Source organism: Pteronotus mesoamericanus, unplaced genomic scaffold (genome assembly GCF_021234165.1).
Source record: "Pteronotus mesoamericanus isolate MK-2021 breed Mesoamerican mustached bat unplaced genomic scaffold, CSHL_Meso_final contig_68, whole genome shotgun sequence".
Lineage (NCBI taxonomy): Eukaryota > Metazoa > Chordata > Mammalia > Chiroptera > Mormoopidae > Pteronotus > Pteronotus mesoamericanus.
The window spans coordinates 3,430,714-3,446,473 of NW_026555234.1; the positions used below are offsets into that span (position 1 = coordinate 3,430,714).

A 15,760-nucleotide genomic window follows, 5' to 3' on the forward strand; every position below is an offset into this window, starting at 1 on the left:
CTCTGCAGCTGATCTAGACCCTGAAGCTGGGTCTGCTGACCACACTGCCGAGGCTGGGCACCAGATCCTCCCTTCAAGGGAGAGCTGGGTGCTGCATCCTCATCTATCAAACTTCCCCTTAAAAGAATGTTTATTATTATAATGTTTGTCTCCTGATTATACAGGTAATACATGTCCACTGTGGAGACCTTAGAAAACACAGAAGCATAAAAACTCATCAAGCCATCACGCTCAGCACAGCTCTGTAGGACTCTCTTCAGAGCTTATATATGTACATGTGCGCATAGATACTATTTTTACTATAATGAAATTGGGATTTTATTGTGTGTGTGGTTTTGTATATTGTTTAAAAATGTTACATTAGGAAATAAGCATCTTTAATATTATTAAAAGTTTAGCACCCAAAAATCAGTTGCATTTCTATACAGTAACAATGAACAATACAAAAAGGAAATTACAAAAACAATTTTGTTTACTAGAGCATCACAGGGAATAAGATACTTAGGAATCAACCAAGAGGAGAAAGACTCGTACCCTGGAAACTGCAGAGCACTTCTGAGAGCAACGGAAGAAGACACATGTAATTGGAAGTTCATCCTTGTACATGGACTGGAAGACCGCATAGTCTTATGATCCACAGATTCCATGCAATTTCTGTCAAAATCCCCATGGCATCTTTTTGCAGAAATAGAAAAACCCATCCTAAAATTCATATGGAATCTCAAGGAACTCTAAATTGTGAAGACAATCTAAAAAAAAAAACAAAGCTAGAGGTCTCATACTTCTTGATTTCAAAACATACTGCAAAGCTACAGTCATCAAAACCATGTGGTACTGGCATAATGACAGGCATGGACCAACGGAGCAGACTCAGAAGCCCAGAAAAAACCTCGCACATATAGCCAAGTGATTTTCAACAAGAGTGACAAGACCATTCAGTGGGGGAAGGACGGGCATTTTGACAGATGATGTTGGGGAAACTGGATCTCCACGTGCACAAGAATGAAGTCGGGCCCTTGCTGTACAGCATATACAGAAACTAAGAATGGGTCAAAGACAAGTGCAAGGTCTACAACTGGAGCTCAACTGTAGCACTCTTAGAAGAAAACACAGAGGGACAGCTTCATGGCATGGGATTGGAAATGATTTCTTGGCTGTGACACCCAAAGCACAGGCAATGAAAGAAAAAAAAATAGAGACATTGGACTTCCCTTAAGGGAGCCAGCCAGTGGGCGGCAAGCGTGATCCAAACCCAGCTCAGGCTCGCTGACTTGTTCTGCTATACGTGAGTTATCACTCAATTTCAAAGACGTAAAGTATGACCACAGGCGAATCCCTGTCACTTTCTTGTCCCCATAGATTCTACCAAACCACGGCCTCCACGCAGCTGGGTTCTTCGTGGCCTTCGTTGTCTCCCTTGTGCTGACCTGGGTCACCCTTTTCTTCATGGTTCGGTATCAGTGTTTGAAGGGAGGCGTGTTCAGCAGACATCAGGTGAGTCTCCACGTGCGCCTTCCTCCCGGAGGGTCGTTTGATTGGTTGTGAATGGGAAGCTGAAGTTTGTCCTCCTGTTCAGTGGGTCTCAACCCTGGGTGGGCATCCGAATCCCCTGGGGAACTGGGGACAAATGCTCACGTCCTGGCCCACCTGCAGAGACCCTTAGTGGACTGTCCCCAATGTGCCCCCACCACTAGTCATTTTTAAGTGTTCCCTGGATGATTCCAGCAAATGGCCAGTGTTCAGAACCCCTGCAGTGTCGCTGAGTAACTGAGCGCCCACCCGTGTGGCCAGCTCCGTGGCCCTGCCACGCCCTAACTCAGATTCCGTCCCACACCGCCTGCACCATCTGAACGTCTTCGGAGACTCATGTCACCAGCGGAAGCCGAGACTGCCAAGCATGGCTCTAAAGATGCCGTGGTCCTGTCTCTGCCCACCGCTCCTGCCACTTTCTGCCTCAAGCCGCAGCCTCTTCTCCGCCCAACGACGTGGCCTTCACACTCACCCCAGATGCTTCTTCAATCCCCTCTCTGCTTTTCAATGAGCATAATTTTGACTCATTCTTTAAGATTCAGCTCGGGCCTTGTCTGTCCCTGGAAGCTGTCATTGGCCACTTGCTGGCTGGGTTGGGGGCTTCTCTCTGGGTTCCCACACTAGGTTCTGTAGACCCCATGCGGCACCTACCCTAATCTGCTGGACCCCTCTGTGAACCCCTCAATCTCCACACTCCTGTCTTTGTCTGGGCTCCCTGGAAGCACATCCTGAGACCAGAATCCGAATGCAGGCAGTTGGTATGGGAAGTGGCCCCAGGGAATAATGGCGGGCGCTGGGGGCGTGAGGCAGGAAGAGGGGCACAGCCAGTCAAGTTACCCCCCGGGCACCTGGAGCTTTATTCTGCTCAGGAGCTCTGGGGACAGTGATGAACCTCAGAGTCATCGCCTGAGCAGAGAAGGAGCTGGGGTGTTTATCTACCGAGTCCCGTTCATTATTGCTTGAGGATGGGAGGGCGACATTTCCCAGGCGTGGGCTCCGAAGGCCAGCAAAAAGCATTCTGGGAAGGAAGTGTAGGTGTTGGCTGGTTGATCTTGGCTGGTGGGCACTGCAGTGGCAGGGCGAGGGGACGTGGGCAGAAAAGAGATGGTGTCTGCTGCAGTCCCCCTCGCCTGGTGTGGAGCCTGGTGCTTAGGAGGCACTCAGCACACATGTGAAGGAATGAACGAGGCTTCGGCCACTTAGCTTCTCCTACTTACAATTCCACGATCTGATCAGAAAGCTGCCATGTCCTTGATGTGGGTGTCCATCTGCCAATGGCAATTTTCCTCTACACAGTGATGATGATGGTGATGGTGCTGACGGTGATGCTGCTGATGGTGGTGATGGTGGTGATGTTGATGGTGATGGTGCTGACGGTGCTGCTGATGGTGGTGATGGTGGTGATGTTGATGGTGATGATGATGGTGCTGATGGTGCTGACGGTGATGCTGCTGATGGTGGTGATGGTGATGATGTTGATGGTGATGGTTTAGGTGATGTCTGATGGTGGTGAGATTTATGGTGATGATGGTGGTGCTGGTGGTGATGGTGATGGTGATGATGGCGGTGCTGATGGTGGTGATGGTGATGGTGATGGTGATGATGGCGGTGCTGATGGTGGTGATGGTGAAATATTTTTATGGGTCTTTACGTGTTGACGTTATCCATTCGGTGCTTTGTTTCATCCACACAACTCTGTGCAGGGCTCCTGGGACCATGATCCCATTTCTTTGATGAGAAATACAGACTCGGGGAAGTGCACGGTCTTGCCTGAGTTTCCCCTGCTCCCGAGGGGTGAGGACAGCTGGGGGGGGCTATAGACCCCCACCTTCCCTGGTGGCTTTTCCAGCAGGTGACAGTCACAAGAAGGCCCACTCAATCGCCGCTTCTGAATCCTCCCACAGGGTCGGCATCGCGAGAGCAAGCTGGAGCACGCCCAGTTTACGTCGGCCGATGCTTTGAATGAAGATCTTGCTCTAAATGACCAGATGATAGACATTCTGTCCTCAGAGGACCCCGGGAGCGTGCTGCAAGCCTTGGAAGAGTAAGATCTCCAGTTCACAGTGCGCTTTTTGGGGTGTGACGAATGGGTTCACAGCAGAGGCATGAGAGCGAACGCTGAGTATGTTTCATTCATTCACAAATCCATTCGTTCAGGCATCCGTCCCTCAGTCGTCACAGTCAAACAGCTGCTGCACATGGAACACTATGCTTGGCCGTTGGGACAAGAGATGAATGTGACATACTTCATGCTGTGTCACAGCCCGACCTAGTGACCTTCACAGCTTGATGAGCATCCTCTTAAGGGAAGGTCAGGGCCGCCGAGCCCAGGCAAAGAAATTGCCTCTGAGGGGGTCATGGGCGTGGTTGCCCGGGGAGGTGATATTTTATCTAATTCTCAAAGCCCTGGTAGAAGCTTTCCAAGTGGATTCAAAGAGAGAAAGCTCTTCAGGCGGAGGGAAGGAAGGGCAGAGGGCAGCCCAGGAAATGACCGAGATACGTCGGGTGAAGTGCGCCGCTCTGCGCGGTGGATGTGCAGGTTGAGGTGCTGAGTTCAGTAAGGTCGAGGAAGACGCAGCTGGAGAGCAAGGCCAGACCTGGTGGTGTGTCGTTTGCTGTGCCGATCCAGTTCTTTTTATTTATTTGAGGAGTGCTTACCGTGTGCCGCCCAGCGCCACAGAGCATAGTCTCAGGGACAGCTGTAAGGACATCGCAAACACTAACTCAGATCCTCTCAACACCCGGGGGAAGCAGGCGCTGCTGCAGATCATTGCACGGATGAGGGCTTGCCAGAGGGAGCCTGTCCCAGGGCGCCCTGGGAAGTGGGCGGGCCAGGATTCGCCAGGCAGAAGGGCCGTCCAGGCAGGAGGAGGGAGGGCATCCTCCTTCGCCTGGCGTTTGATGCTCAGTCTGGGCAGAGATCTTTGCACGATCCGTTTGTGCCAAGCGCAGCACCTGAACCGGTTGGGTTCTCCTATCAGAGCTTTTTCTTTGCTTGTTTATGACACTGATTATATTAGTGATGGGGCCACATGGGAGCCTCTTAAACTGGAGTCCACTTATCGCAAACTGTCTCTGATTCTGTGTTCAAAATGCACAGCCTCCCCCTGGGGAGCCATTTCTATAGATTTGGAGCGATCACAAGGCCGAACAAATGAAATGCCTTATATTTTTAGATAATACCTTTTGGTGTTTAGCAATTAAAGATACACAGCCCCTCTCCCACCCCTCGGTTGCTGCGGTCCTCCCGCGGACCTCTTCGTTGGACATCCGTGTCCTGGATGTGGCAGTCGAAGGATCTGCTGCTCGGCTCAGTGGAGAGGTTTATCCGTAGCCACTCGGCTAGTAGGTGACAGAATAGGACTTGAGCTTTCTCAGTATCTAACCTCAAGCATGTTGTGGTTTATGTATATTCGCCGAGCCTCCGTTTCCTCACCTGTCCCCTGGGGCACCGTAAGCTATCACCTTGGGAAAGCGTCAAACCGAACGTCACGGAAGAGACGTGGTGGTAATGAGTCCTCCCTGCGGAGCTGGCCTGAGCCCAGCCTGATTCGCAGGGAGAAGAACGCGCCGTGCAGAGAGGCCATCCAGGTGACCAGGGTCTCCTTGTGTCTTTCTCAAGAGGGTTGCCAGCAGCAGCAGAAATGGGGAAAGCTTGAAGGCAGAGCTGAGCAGCTGTGTAATCCAGTGTCCCTGGAACCTGAAGTTGTGTCCTGCGGCCTGTGCACTGTGGCTGTGTCCTGTGTCCTGTGGCCGTATCCTGTGGCACATAGAGATGGACCCAAGACAGACACAGAAACAGGGTGCGCCGCCACTGTGCCAGGAGTGCCGAGTGCTTGGGCCGAGAGCACAGCCCGCCCGGGTCTGACCCGGGGCTCCCCATGAGCTGAGTGGCGGCTCTCCGTGGGAGGGGCCTCCATCCTGCCGGGGGGCGTGCCCGCTCAGCTGCACCCTCCGCGCCCTGCCAGGCTTCCCCCGCAAGTGTGAGGCTGACCTCATGCCTGCCTGGGGGCCGGCCATGCTGGTCCACCCCGGGCGTCAGGGTTGTGCAGCGTGGCCAGCTGAGCTTCATGCAGCCGCCAGCTGTGACCCTTCATTTTAGTTTAACTGCCTAATCAGAAGGCCAGGGGTGACAAATTAAAATTTGCCACACTGCCCAAGAGGGAGGAGGGAGGAGGAGGAGGATGGGCAGTGGACGGAAGAGGGAGGCCCTGACAGGTTGGTATGTGTCTCCGGTTACATGTAGTGGTGTGAGCAGGCAGGTGATTACCAAAGTGTCCCTAGCTCAAAGCCGGTGTCCCTCCAAACCAGGGAGATGCAGAGTCGAGTGACTGGCTGGTATGATCAGCACCTACACACTTAACCGGTGAGGAGGTAGTATTGTTCAACCTTCTGGCTGGAGGAATTAGTACTTTAAACAGGAAAGTACGTGGAGATTAATCCTCCTTTATTTTTGACTCAAGAGGCGGTGGAGTGTCGGAAACCCTGTCTCCCTTCATCCCTGCACCACATGAAATGTCCGTAGCCACTGCAGTTGGCTGGTGCGGGGTGTTGAGTTTTACCAAGGGCGTATTCTTGTAGCTCTGGAATTTTGTATTTATGTCTCCTTGGGAGCCGATCCTATTTTGCCTGAAGCGTGTTTAACATTGATTACCAAGCAGGACCTGAGACTGCCTCCCTCCCTCCCTGCCCCCCAGCTTCCGGCCACCCCAACCCACCCATCCCGCAGGCCCTGTTGATTGAACGCCAGCTCTGCTCCAGACACCGCGGCTGGATGCTCGCGGGAGGGACTGGTGGCAGACTTTTAATCGTAGCATTGTGGGTTCCTTTTCTTCTTTCCGTCTTGGCTTACGGGAGCACCTCGAGAGAAAACGCCTCCGCGAGCCAGGGCTTCGTGTGCTGCAAACCGGTGACGGTCTCCCACGAGAAGCAGCTTTTCCTCCAGCCAGCCCCTCACCTCACTTGGGATTCTTCCGTGAGGGTTCGCTGGGATTCTGACTAGGCCATTAGGGGGCTTGATTGCCACCTCATTTCTAAGGACCATCAGAGCAGTTACTTTGCTCTGTCTCACTGATTTATTTATGTATTTTGAGGGGGGGGGTGGGCAGAGGGAGAGAAAGAAACCTGGATCTATGAGAGAAACATTGATCGGTTGCCTCTCACATGTGCCCTGACCGGGGACTGAACCCGCAGCCTAGGCACGTGCTCTGATTGGGAATCGACCACAAACCTTTTGCTTTGCAGGATGACGCAGGTCAGACCTTCCTGATTTTTTTTTTTTTTTTGGACAAAGAGTTTCCTTGGTTTACGTGGCTGCTTCTCTTTTATGCCGATTACTCACAGGCTGCCCCTGACAGAGAGGACTTGAGGGAGGACTGTTCAATTTTTATCAGGCCCCTCGACGGGTGTCCTCGTGGTTGGAGGTGGCTCAGCGCCAGGCACGGGGGGACGAGGGAGGGAGGAGCTGCGTGCTGCTGGCCGGTCCCGGAAGCTTCTGGAGGCAGGGAACGCCTGCAGTGCGTGAGCTCTGGCCCCGCTCCGGCCCTCAGCACTGCGGAGCACCTTTTGCTCGGCAACCGTATTTAACTCTGGCAGTGACTCTCACAGGGAAGCCAGTGTCCAGGAGGGCTTTGTGGTTTCGCTGGAGGTCACACAGTGGTGATGAATTTGGGCCTGAGTGCTTTCAAATCCACTGTTCGATGGGCATAACCGCTCTTTAAAAAAGACCAAGCTGAAATTTTTCCAGAGGGACAAAGAAACAATAAGAGAAGAAGGAATTTCCGAGCCTGTGTTTATTTCCCCTGTTATTAGGAGGAAGCTTACTGCTGTCTTTCGATAGTACCAATGTGGCCTGCTCAACTGCTTCAAAAGCATGTCTTGTGCAAAGTCGGGGTTCAGCGCGCCTCTGTTGAGTCGAGCCTGTTGAGCACGGGACCGGGCAGGCAGTTCCTCGCGTGCTGGCCAGGCCGTGCGTTCCCCGCAGCTGCTGTCCTTTTCGATCTGGACCGACACTCCCAGAGATGTGACTTTGTTCCTCCTCGCAATCCCTGAGGCCACTCGCCCAAGTTTCTTTCATTCATTCGCTCTTTCCCAGCATTCTCTGTTCCCGGGCCTGGTCATTTTCAGAAGGTAATTAACGCCTTGGTTATTTCAGCAGATCCTCGCCGGGGGCCCCTTCTGTGCCGGGCACGTGGCAGACCCTGCTGGGTGCTGCGAGGTCCTGGTTTCCGTCCCCATGAGCTCAACCAGCGGAATGCAAGTGCGGCGCCGATGACTGCACACTCATCCCTGTGGTGAGGGCTGTACGGGAACAGGAAGAGCGAGGGGCCCGCTCCAGTTCGGGGTCTCGGGAAGGCCCCTCTCTGGGAGGGTCAGTTAAGCGGAGACCCGAGTGACGAGCATGCTGTGGGGGCAGCGTGTGCAGAGCTCAGGGCGCAGCGTCTGATGACCCGAAGAGAGGACGAGCCCAGGGTGGTGGGCGCCCGGGAGGAGGGCTGGAGGGTCATGCGCAGCTGGTGTGCGCCATTACCAAGGGCCAATGGCCGCTCTGCCGCCGCCTGTCTTTACCCTAATACTCTGATTTTCTTCACCCCGTGCACAAGGCTGTCGGAAGCCACTTTGTTTGATTGTCTTTTTTGTGATGTCGCTGTATTCTGGCTTCCCCGTCTAGGCAGTAAGTTCACGAGGGCAGGAGCTTTCTGTCTTGTTCATTGGCTTATCCCCAAGGCCTCAGATGGTGCCTGGAACACAGTAGGTGCTTGCGGGGTCAGAATCACACTACAGTGATGTGCTTGATGGACAGTCGCCAGCAGGTGAAATCAGAGGCTCTCTGGCAGCTTTGGCAGCGAAGATTATGAGAAGCTGCAAGGTTTCTCAAACCAGAAGACGACACAGTACCTTCCCTGATGCGACGTGGCCTCACGGGTTGCCCAGAGCGCCCCTGAGGACGCTCGGCCGTGCCTGGGACACCCTCGCAGGGGGACGTGCTGCCAGGAGCTGTCTCTGCCATCCGCACGGAGCCGTCCCACTGCGTCCTGTCCATCTGGTCAGCGGCTCACTCACCCCTCCCCGCCTTGGAGCAGGATGAAGGCCAGTCCCCGCCAGAGGATCCCTCAGGATTTAGGTCTGTCTGACGCCCATCCTATGGCTCATATGTATTTGTGGGACGGAAGCATGACCGAGGGACAGTCAGCAGGACCTGCCGATGGGCTGGGAGTGGGGATCGCCAGCCGTCCAGGATGACACCGACGTTCCAGACCGAGCAGCAGGGCTGACGTGGTGCTGTTTCCTAAGATGAGCAGAGAGGGGCGCGTTCACGGGTGCCGGGAGTTGCACTCGGCCGCGTAAGGGTTCCTTGGCGATACGAGGATGGAGCTGCCTGTGGGCAGCCATGTGCAGGTCTGCTCTCAGAAGGTCCTGGGCTAGAGATGGGAAGTCAAGGTGGGGCCTGGGGGAGGAGTCTATGGAGAAGGACCGAGTGGGACGGGGGACCCGGGCAGGGCCCCAGGAATTCGAGCCCCGAGAAGTCAGAGGAGCCCGGGGAAGCCAAAGAGAAGGGCGTCCCAGACGGCGGGGCGACCGCCTGTGGCTAGAATCGCCTCGCATTCAGTGAAGTGAGGACTGAGGAGCGGCTTGATTTTCATGACCAGGATGCCGTTGACGACCAGAGCAGGTTGGGGGAGAGCCGGGGGCAGAGGCCAGAGCAGCAGCACGGTGACAAGGAGAATGGACGGCTGTTTCGAGGTGGTTTGCTGTATAACCCGCGATCCAGATGACACGCGTCTGGGCCGGTCCTGCATTTCAGGGAGGGGCGATGTCAGAGCCCCACATGGCCAACAGGAGCGTCCTTGCCCCGCGCATCCAGCTGAGGTGGAAGCAGCCGGTCCTCATACCTGAGCCTTGCGGTTGCCTTTCCTGCCAGGCGGCGGGCCCCCGCCAGTGCCTGACACACCAGCATGGGATTGTTACGGGGGACACAACGGGGACTTCTTCAGAGCAGCTGCAATGCCTCTGGTTTCCATGGCGACCCTCACTGTCGTCTTCCCAGCGAAATGAAGGTTGTCTTGGAGGGGTCCCGTGCCCACCAAACACTTTCCTTCTCCCAGCGAGTGATTACGGAGGTCCCGCTGAGTGCCTGGCGCCGTGCGAGGTGCCAGGGAGGAAGTCGAGAAAAACAAGGCCCCCGGGAGGCCCACCGTCCGCAGGGAGAAGCGGCGCATGCGGAGAAGCACAGGGCAGTGAGGCGGCAGGAGCTGGAGCCATTGGCCGGCAGCCCCCCACCACCGCCCCTCCCCTACGCCCCTGTTGGGGGGCCAGTGGTTTACACAGGGTCCATTTAACCTTTGCAGGGTGTGAGGGATGTTCTGTCCAACTTAGCATCGCCCCCTCCCACGGCACCCCTGTGGGCCGTGAGGTCCCTTTGTCCTCTCTGGGGTTTCTTAGAAATAAAAGGAATCAACCCAACTGTTGGGAGTGTCCGAGGGCGTCAGCAAAGAGTTCTCCTCCCCCTGCCCTGCACCCCCTCAACCTTGAGCTCTGAGCCAGCTGGGAAGTCAGGCGCCCCTCAGGCGCCCTCCAGCCTGGCGCGAAGAACAACGCCCTGTCAGTCACTCTTCTAACTTAGAAAAGCGAGGCCGGAGGCTGTGGCTCTGATCTGCGGAGTGAGCAGCCCCACAGTGAGGCCCTGCCGGCCCCCCAGAGCAAATGTGCACTGTGGCTGCCCCGCCGAGTCCCGCCCACCAGGGCCTCTGTCGGGGCTGAAGGAGGGGACGGGGCACAGAGCCCCTCCCCAGCCCTGCCCAGTTACATTCCATCTCAACCCAGCGGGCTCTGGGGGCCTCCGGCAGGGCCCCTCTTCCCCGGGGAGATTTGCAGGCCAGTGGTTCCGTATGTGGTCAGTCATGGGGAAACTGTCTGGGGACAGGAGCGGCTTAGGCACAGACAGGACTTCAGGGAACTTCAGGGTCGTCAGGTGATCCGGAATCGCTGGCGTGTGGCTGGGTGAGTGGCTGGGAAGGGGAGGACAGAGGGGGAGGCCAGCCGGGTGTGGGGGCGGGGCCGGGGAACTGCCAGAGGGAACCATGAGGCTGCGTCCCCTTCTCCCTGGGGAAAGAGTGAGGAAGTGGGTAGGATCTTGATGCTACCAAGGATCTTCAGAGTCATCTGGTCTGAGTTCCTGGCCAGAGCAGAAATATTCTCTCCGGCATGCCTAAGAAATGGCCAGCCCATTTCTACTTGGATAGCTTATTGATCGTGAGGGACTACCCTCCCTTGGAGGTTCCATTACAGGTTGAAATATGTACCCCCAAAAAACGTATGTAGAAATCCTAACCCTGGGACCAGTGAATGTGACCTTATTTGGAAATAGCATCTTGGCAGATGTAATCAAGCCAAGATGAGGTCATTTGGGGGCCTTAATCCAAGGTGACTGGTGACCTAGTAAGAAGAGGGAAGCTTGGACTCAGAGACACGAGGACACCATGTGAAGGCCGAGGCCGAGACTGAGAGACGCCGCCACAGGCTGAGGATCGCCGGCAACGCCAGGAACCGGGAGAGAGGCCCGGGATAAATTCTCCTTCGTGACCTCAGAAGGAACCAATCCTATCCGCACCTCGATTTTGGATGTTTGAGCCCCCGGAACTGTGACACAATGCATTTCTGTTGACTTGAGCCACCCAGTTGGGGACACTTGGTTGCAGCGGCGCTAGGACACAGATACAGTTGCCTGTCTCAGCGGTGGGCAGCTGGGCGTCCTTGAAAGGCCCTTCTTATTTTTAGCCGAAGATGCCAGGCAGCCCGGTGAACTGTGGTGTCACCCCGACACGCGCTCCCCCAGGGCCTGCCCTTCTTTAGCTCTCCCCTCTTTCTGGCGCGCGCCCGCCACCCGCGTCCCCGCCCCCTCCGTGTCCTCACTGGCCTCCTCCACCAACCCCGTGTCCACCCTAACCCTCCGCCCATTCTCCACACACCAGCCAGGGGGTCTTTTCAGTGACCCGGCCTGGGGTGCCTGTTGCTGAAAGCCCTGTGCCAACTTCAGTCCTCAGCACGGCCCCTGAGGCTCCGTCACTTGCCTAAGGCTGTGTGGCCTGGATCGGAGATGGCTGGTGGGCATGTGATTGCCATGGGCGGATTGCTGTAAGGTTGTCACGAAGGAGAGGGCGGAGCCGGGGACAGTGGCGGAAATGCTAGGGGGGCGGAGCGCAGCTAATTATGAAGAAGGGGGTTCTCGCTGCTCTCCAGTAACGGGAGAGCCTGCCTGGGGAGGCGGTTAGCGCCACGTCACCACGGGCAAGCCGGGCAGAGGGGGGACCTTCCGGCAGGAGCGACGTGGAGGAAATCTGAGCATGGGGTGGAAAGATGGCTTAGCTGACATGCAAGGTCTCTCTTATTTCCAAAGCCACCTGGCAGTGTTTTATCCTCCAGTCTCATTCATACACTCTTCAGGTAGGACACTGTCTGTCTTTACGAAGAAGAGTTTCGGGTGTTATCTGCCCAACTGTCCCGCCTGTCCACTCGTCTGTTCACTCTTCCTTTCATTGATCCGTCCATGTCACCACCCACCCACTCACCCGTCCACTCGTATATCCTTCCATCCACCTATCACCCACCCATCCACCTACCCATCTACCCACCTACCCACCCTTCTACACGCCCACCAGCCCATCCACCTACCCACCCATTCATTCACCCAGCCACCCAGCCACCCACCCATCCATTTAACCACCCGCCCACCCACTATTCACCCATCTACCCCCCACCTGCTCTTGCAGTCTTCTGTCCACTTGCCTGCCCGTTCCTCCATCCTTTTACCCACCCACCCATCTGCTCATTTGTCCATCTAGTCACCCATCCATCCACCCATTCATCTATCTATATGTTTGTATGTTTCTTTCACATTCTCTTTTCTGTGCCATAAATAATGCTATCAAGAAAGACGGACAGACATAACACCGCTGTGAAATAACGTTTTCCCGCCTCGGTTTTGTGCCCAGCGCTGGCCAAGTGCTTCGTGTGTGTTGGTGTGAGCCAGGGGACAAAGTGTAGGACAGAGACTCTGGAGCCACGTCATGGCTTCAAATCCCAGCTCTGCCCCTTAACAGCAATGCTGCTTTGAACAAAGGATTGTAATTTTTCTGTGCCTCGGTTTCTTCACCTGTAAAAAAAAGGGTTCATCACTTACCTGTTAAGATCATGGTGAGGATTAATTGGCTTGATGTTCATAAAGCTATTAAAACAAAGCTTGTCCATGTAGAGGCACAGTTGTTAATTTTCTCAGTGACCTTCATTTGACATGGGTGATGATATTCTCATTAACCAATTACAAAACTAGGCTTAGAGACGGCAAACAACTGGCCTCCCCTACCCAGCTCTGAAGGAGTGGAGCTGAGATCGGAGACCTCTAAGACTGACCTCTTTCAGAGGGAAGGGGATAGGTCAGAGAGGGCAGGAAGAAAGCCACAGAGGGTTTGATGGGGGAGAGGAGCCCTCCCTTCCCCCTGTGTCTGTTCAGAGCTGACTGTGCTTTCGGGGTCTGGTCAGCGAGTGGTGGGGAGAGGGTGGTGATAGGCAGGGATCTGGAAGCCCCCGGACAGAGAAAAAGTTAGTGCTGCTCTCTTTGCATCTGTAGCCCCTGCTGGGGAGCAGCTCAAGGCCTGGAGGGCACCGCTCCCCCCCGCCCCCGCGCCCCAATCTGACTTCCGCACAAAGATCTCTAAGAGGGAAATGCCCAGGAAGAAGGGTGCAGACTGCTGACCCTGCATCGTACAGTGCATTTGAGTTCCTACCAAACTAGAAACTACGGTTCGTCATCCTTTTTACTGATGGTTTGCTCACGTATAGGAACTATTTTTACTCTGATTTAACCTCCCGTTACAGTTTTGGCAGGGAAGATCCTCGGGAGGTATTTTTCTCCCTCGATCTCCACTGTCCAGCCCCTCAAGCTGCCAGTATATAAACATGATTGACGGCCCCCACCTGGAAGCTGGTCTCCATGGAGATGCTCCAAGGAGGAAAGTGTCCCTCTCTGCTGCCGAATTGGTGTTTGTGGCTTTGGTGCTCACACCGGCTGACGGGTAGCTGCTCCGGGTGTACTGTGAAAAACGGCACGGCCGTTTGATTTTCCTCCTGAATTAATTACCCCTCCCCGTGACGGACGAGGCCTCACTCACATTCAGGGCAGCGCAGGCTGCGCTGGGAGCCAGATCCCACGCCGCTTCCGTCCTGACACCTTGCCTGCGTTGGGGAGGACGCAATTAACTTTTGTGTGAAATAAATAAGAAAAAGGCCCCGAATGTCATTCTCTTTTTTGTCCTCAGTAGTCAATCAAAGTATCGATCGGTCCTGGAGCGATTTAAGCAGTGCGGTTGCTTTTAGAGAGATGTTGTGCTGCGCAAGCCTGTCGCTGAGTTTTCATGGCCTACGTTCTTCAAGGGCTTCCCACGGGCCGGGCGCTGTTCTGGACTCCGTGTGAACAGGGAAGGTGCTGCTTATACGGATGTGTGTTGGCAAACCGGGCCTGCGCAGCAAGTCCCCTTTAAAGAGGTGACCAGAGGACGGGTCTGTGACTGGGGAAAATGGCGTGTTCCCTGGGAAAGCAGTTTTCGAGCCCCGCCAGCTTCGCCGGCTGGTGGAAGGAGGAAAGCGGCTGGAGCGCCCCGCCCGGCGCGTGGAACCTGGAAGGTCCAGGCCTGCCCCGCAGGCCCGCAGGGACTTTGGGGGGAGGGGCTGGAAATGGTGTGCCTTTTATTCCGCAAACAATTAAAAACGCCGTAGGGGGTGATGAGGATTTCCCAGGCATCCAGTCCTGGACCGGAAAGACGCATCCTTACTGTTCATTCCTCTCTCCTGCGGCCATTTGGGAAAGGTCACAGAAGAGAGTTAGCTCCATTAATTACGTGGTGTTTTAAGTGGGTTGAAGGGATGTTTTTTCTTTCTTTTGTGGCTCTGGAACACCCCGACGGTTTTTATCGTTGCCGCTTTAGACCGATTGACATTAAACCTTCAACAGAAAGCGCCCGTGAGGTTGTCGTCCCGGGCAATCGGAAGGGGCGGGCTCTGGGGACGGGCGCTGTCTGCAGCTGGTCCCCTGGAAGAGAGGACGGCAGAGAGTAAGGGCACTGTGATTATTTGGCACCGACCCAGTGCCACCCTCTACGCCATACATCTTACCTTCATCTCTTTGGACCCTGAACAACACCCTGAGACGTGGTCCCTGTCACGTGGTGGGGGAACTAAGTTCTTTCCCAGGTCACTTAGCCTAAGAGGTTTGACAACAAAGTCCCGCAGGGATGCCCTCTTGTTCATTTCAGGTGCCCCCCGCCCCCGCCCGCCCCCGTACCTGGCAGAGCACCTGCCGCTTACCCAGCAGGCAGCCGCAGTGCCCTCTTGTGGAAGGTAATAACGGACGAATAATGAATGGGGACGGTGTGGTCAGATGGGCTGAATGAGCTTCCACCAGCTCTAACAAATTGCCACAACTTGGTGGCTTAACACAACAGGAATGCACGATCTTACAGTTCTGGAGGCCAGAGTCCCTCCCACTAGGAAAAATCAAGATGCCGGCGCTAGGGGAGAACCCGTTTCTGCCACCCCAGCCTCCCACGTCCCCGGCTCCCGGCTCCTCCTGCGTCTTCAGCGCCGACGCGCCCGTGGCTCCGACCCTGCTTCCTTCATTGCATCTCTCCATGGTTTCCACGCCTCTTCCTCCTCCCCCTCCTGCCCTGCAGAGACCCTTGTTGTTAATCCCCCTATTGTAGGTCAGCCATGGAACCTGACCTATTCGCAGGTTCTGGGCGATGGGATGTGGCCGTAGGGGTGGGGCCGGTGCTCTGGGCACCACCAGAAGCATCATTGAGCGAGTGAGGTCTGCTCTCTCCATCTCGGCGGGGGCGCGGTTTCTCGCAGAGCCCAGGACGCCGTGGGAGCCCTGGGTGGGGAACCCCCCGGGTAGGGAAGCCCCCTGGGTGGGGAAGCAGGCACGCTCGGCCGTCAGGCGTCCCCGGCGCTGCTTTCTCGCTCGCTCTCCCCGGGGAACATGCTCTGCTCACGCACGTGTCCAGTAAGTACTTGCTGAGAAGAGGAGAGAATGACACGAATAAGTTGTCGTCGGACCAGGACGGATTGGGTTGTGTCTCAGGGGCGTGAGGCCTTGGGGTCTGAAATGGTGAACCGTGGGCCTCGGAGAGCATAACGGCTGTGAAATACGTGAAATAAGCCCACGTATGTAAAGATC

General features: G+C 55.5%; 1 protein-coding gene across 1 annotated transcript in view; it reads left to right on the forward strand.

The window, feature by feature from the left end:
- The window catches only part of EVC2 (EvC ciliary complex subunit 2), a 66,416-nt gene that overhangs the window by 15,161 nt on the left and 35,495 nt on the right, over window positions 1-15,760 (forward strand). Inside the window, exons 6-7 of the mRNA XM_054582230.1 lie at window positions 1,360-1,494; window positions 3,435-3,574. Of these exons, the coding sequence (XP_054438205.1) occupies window positions 1,360-1,494; window positions 3,435-3,574 (275 nt within the window). The remainder of the gene's footprint in view (window positions 1-1,359; window positions 1,495-3,434; window positions 3,575-15,760) is intronic.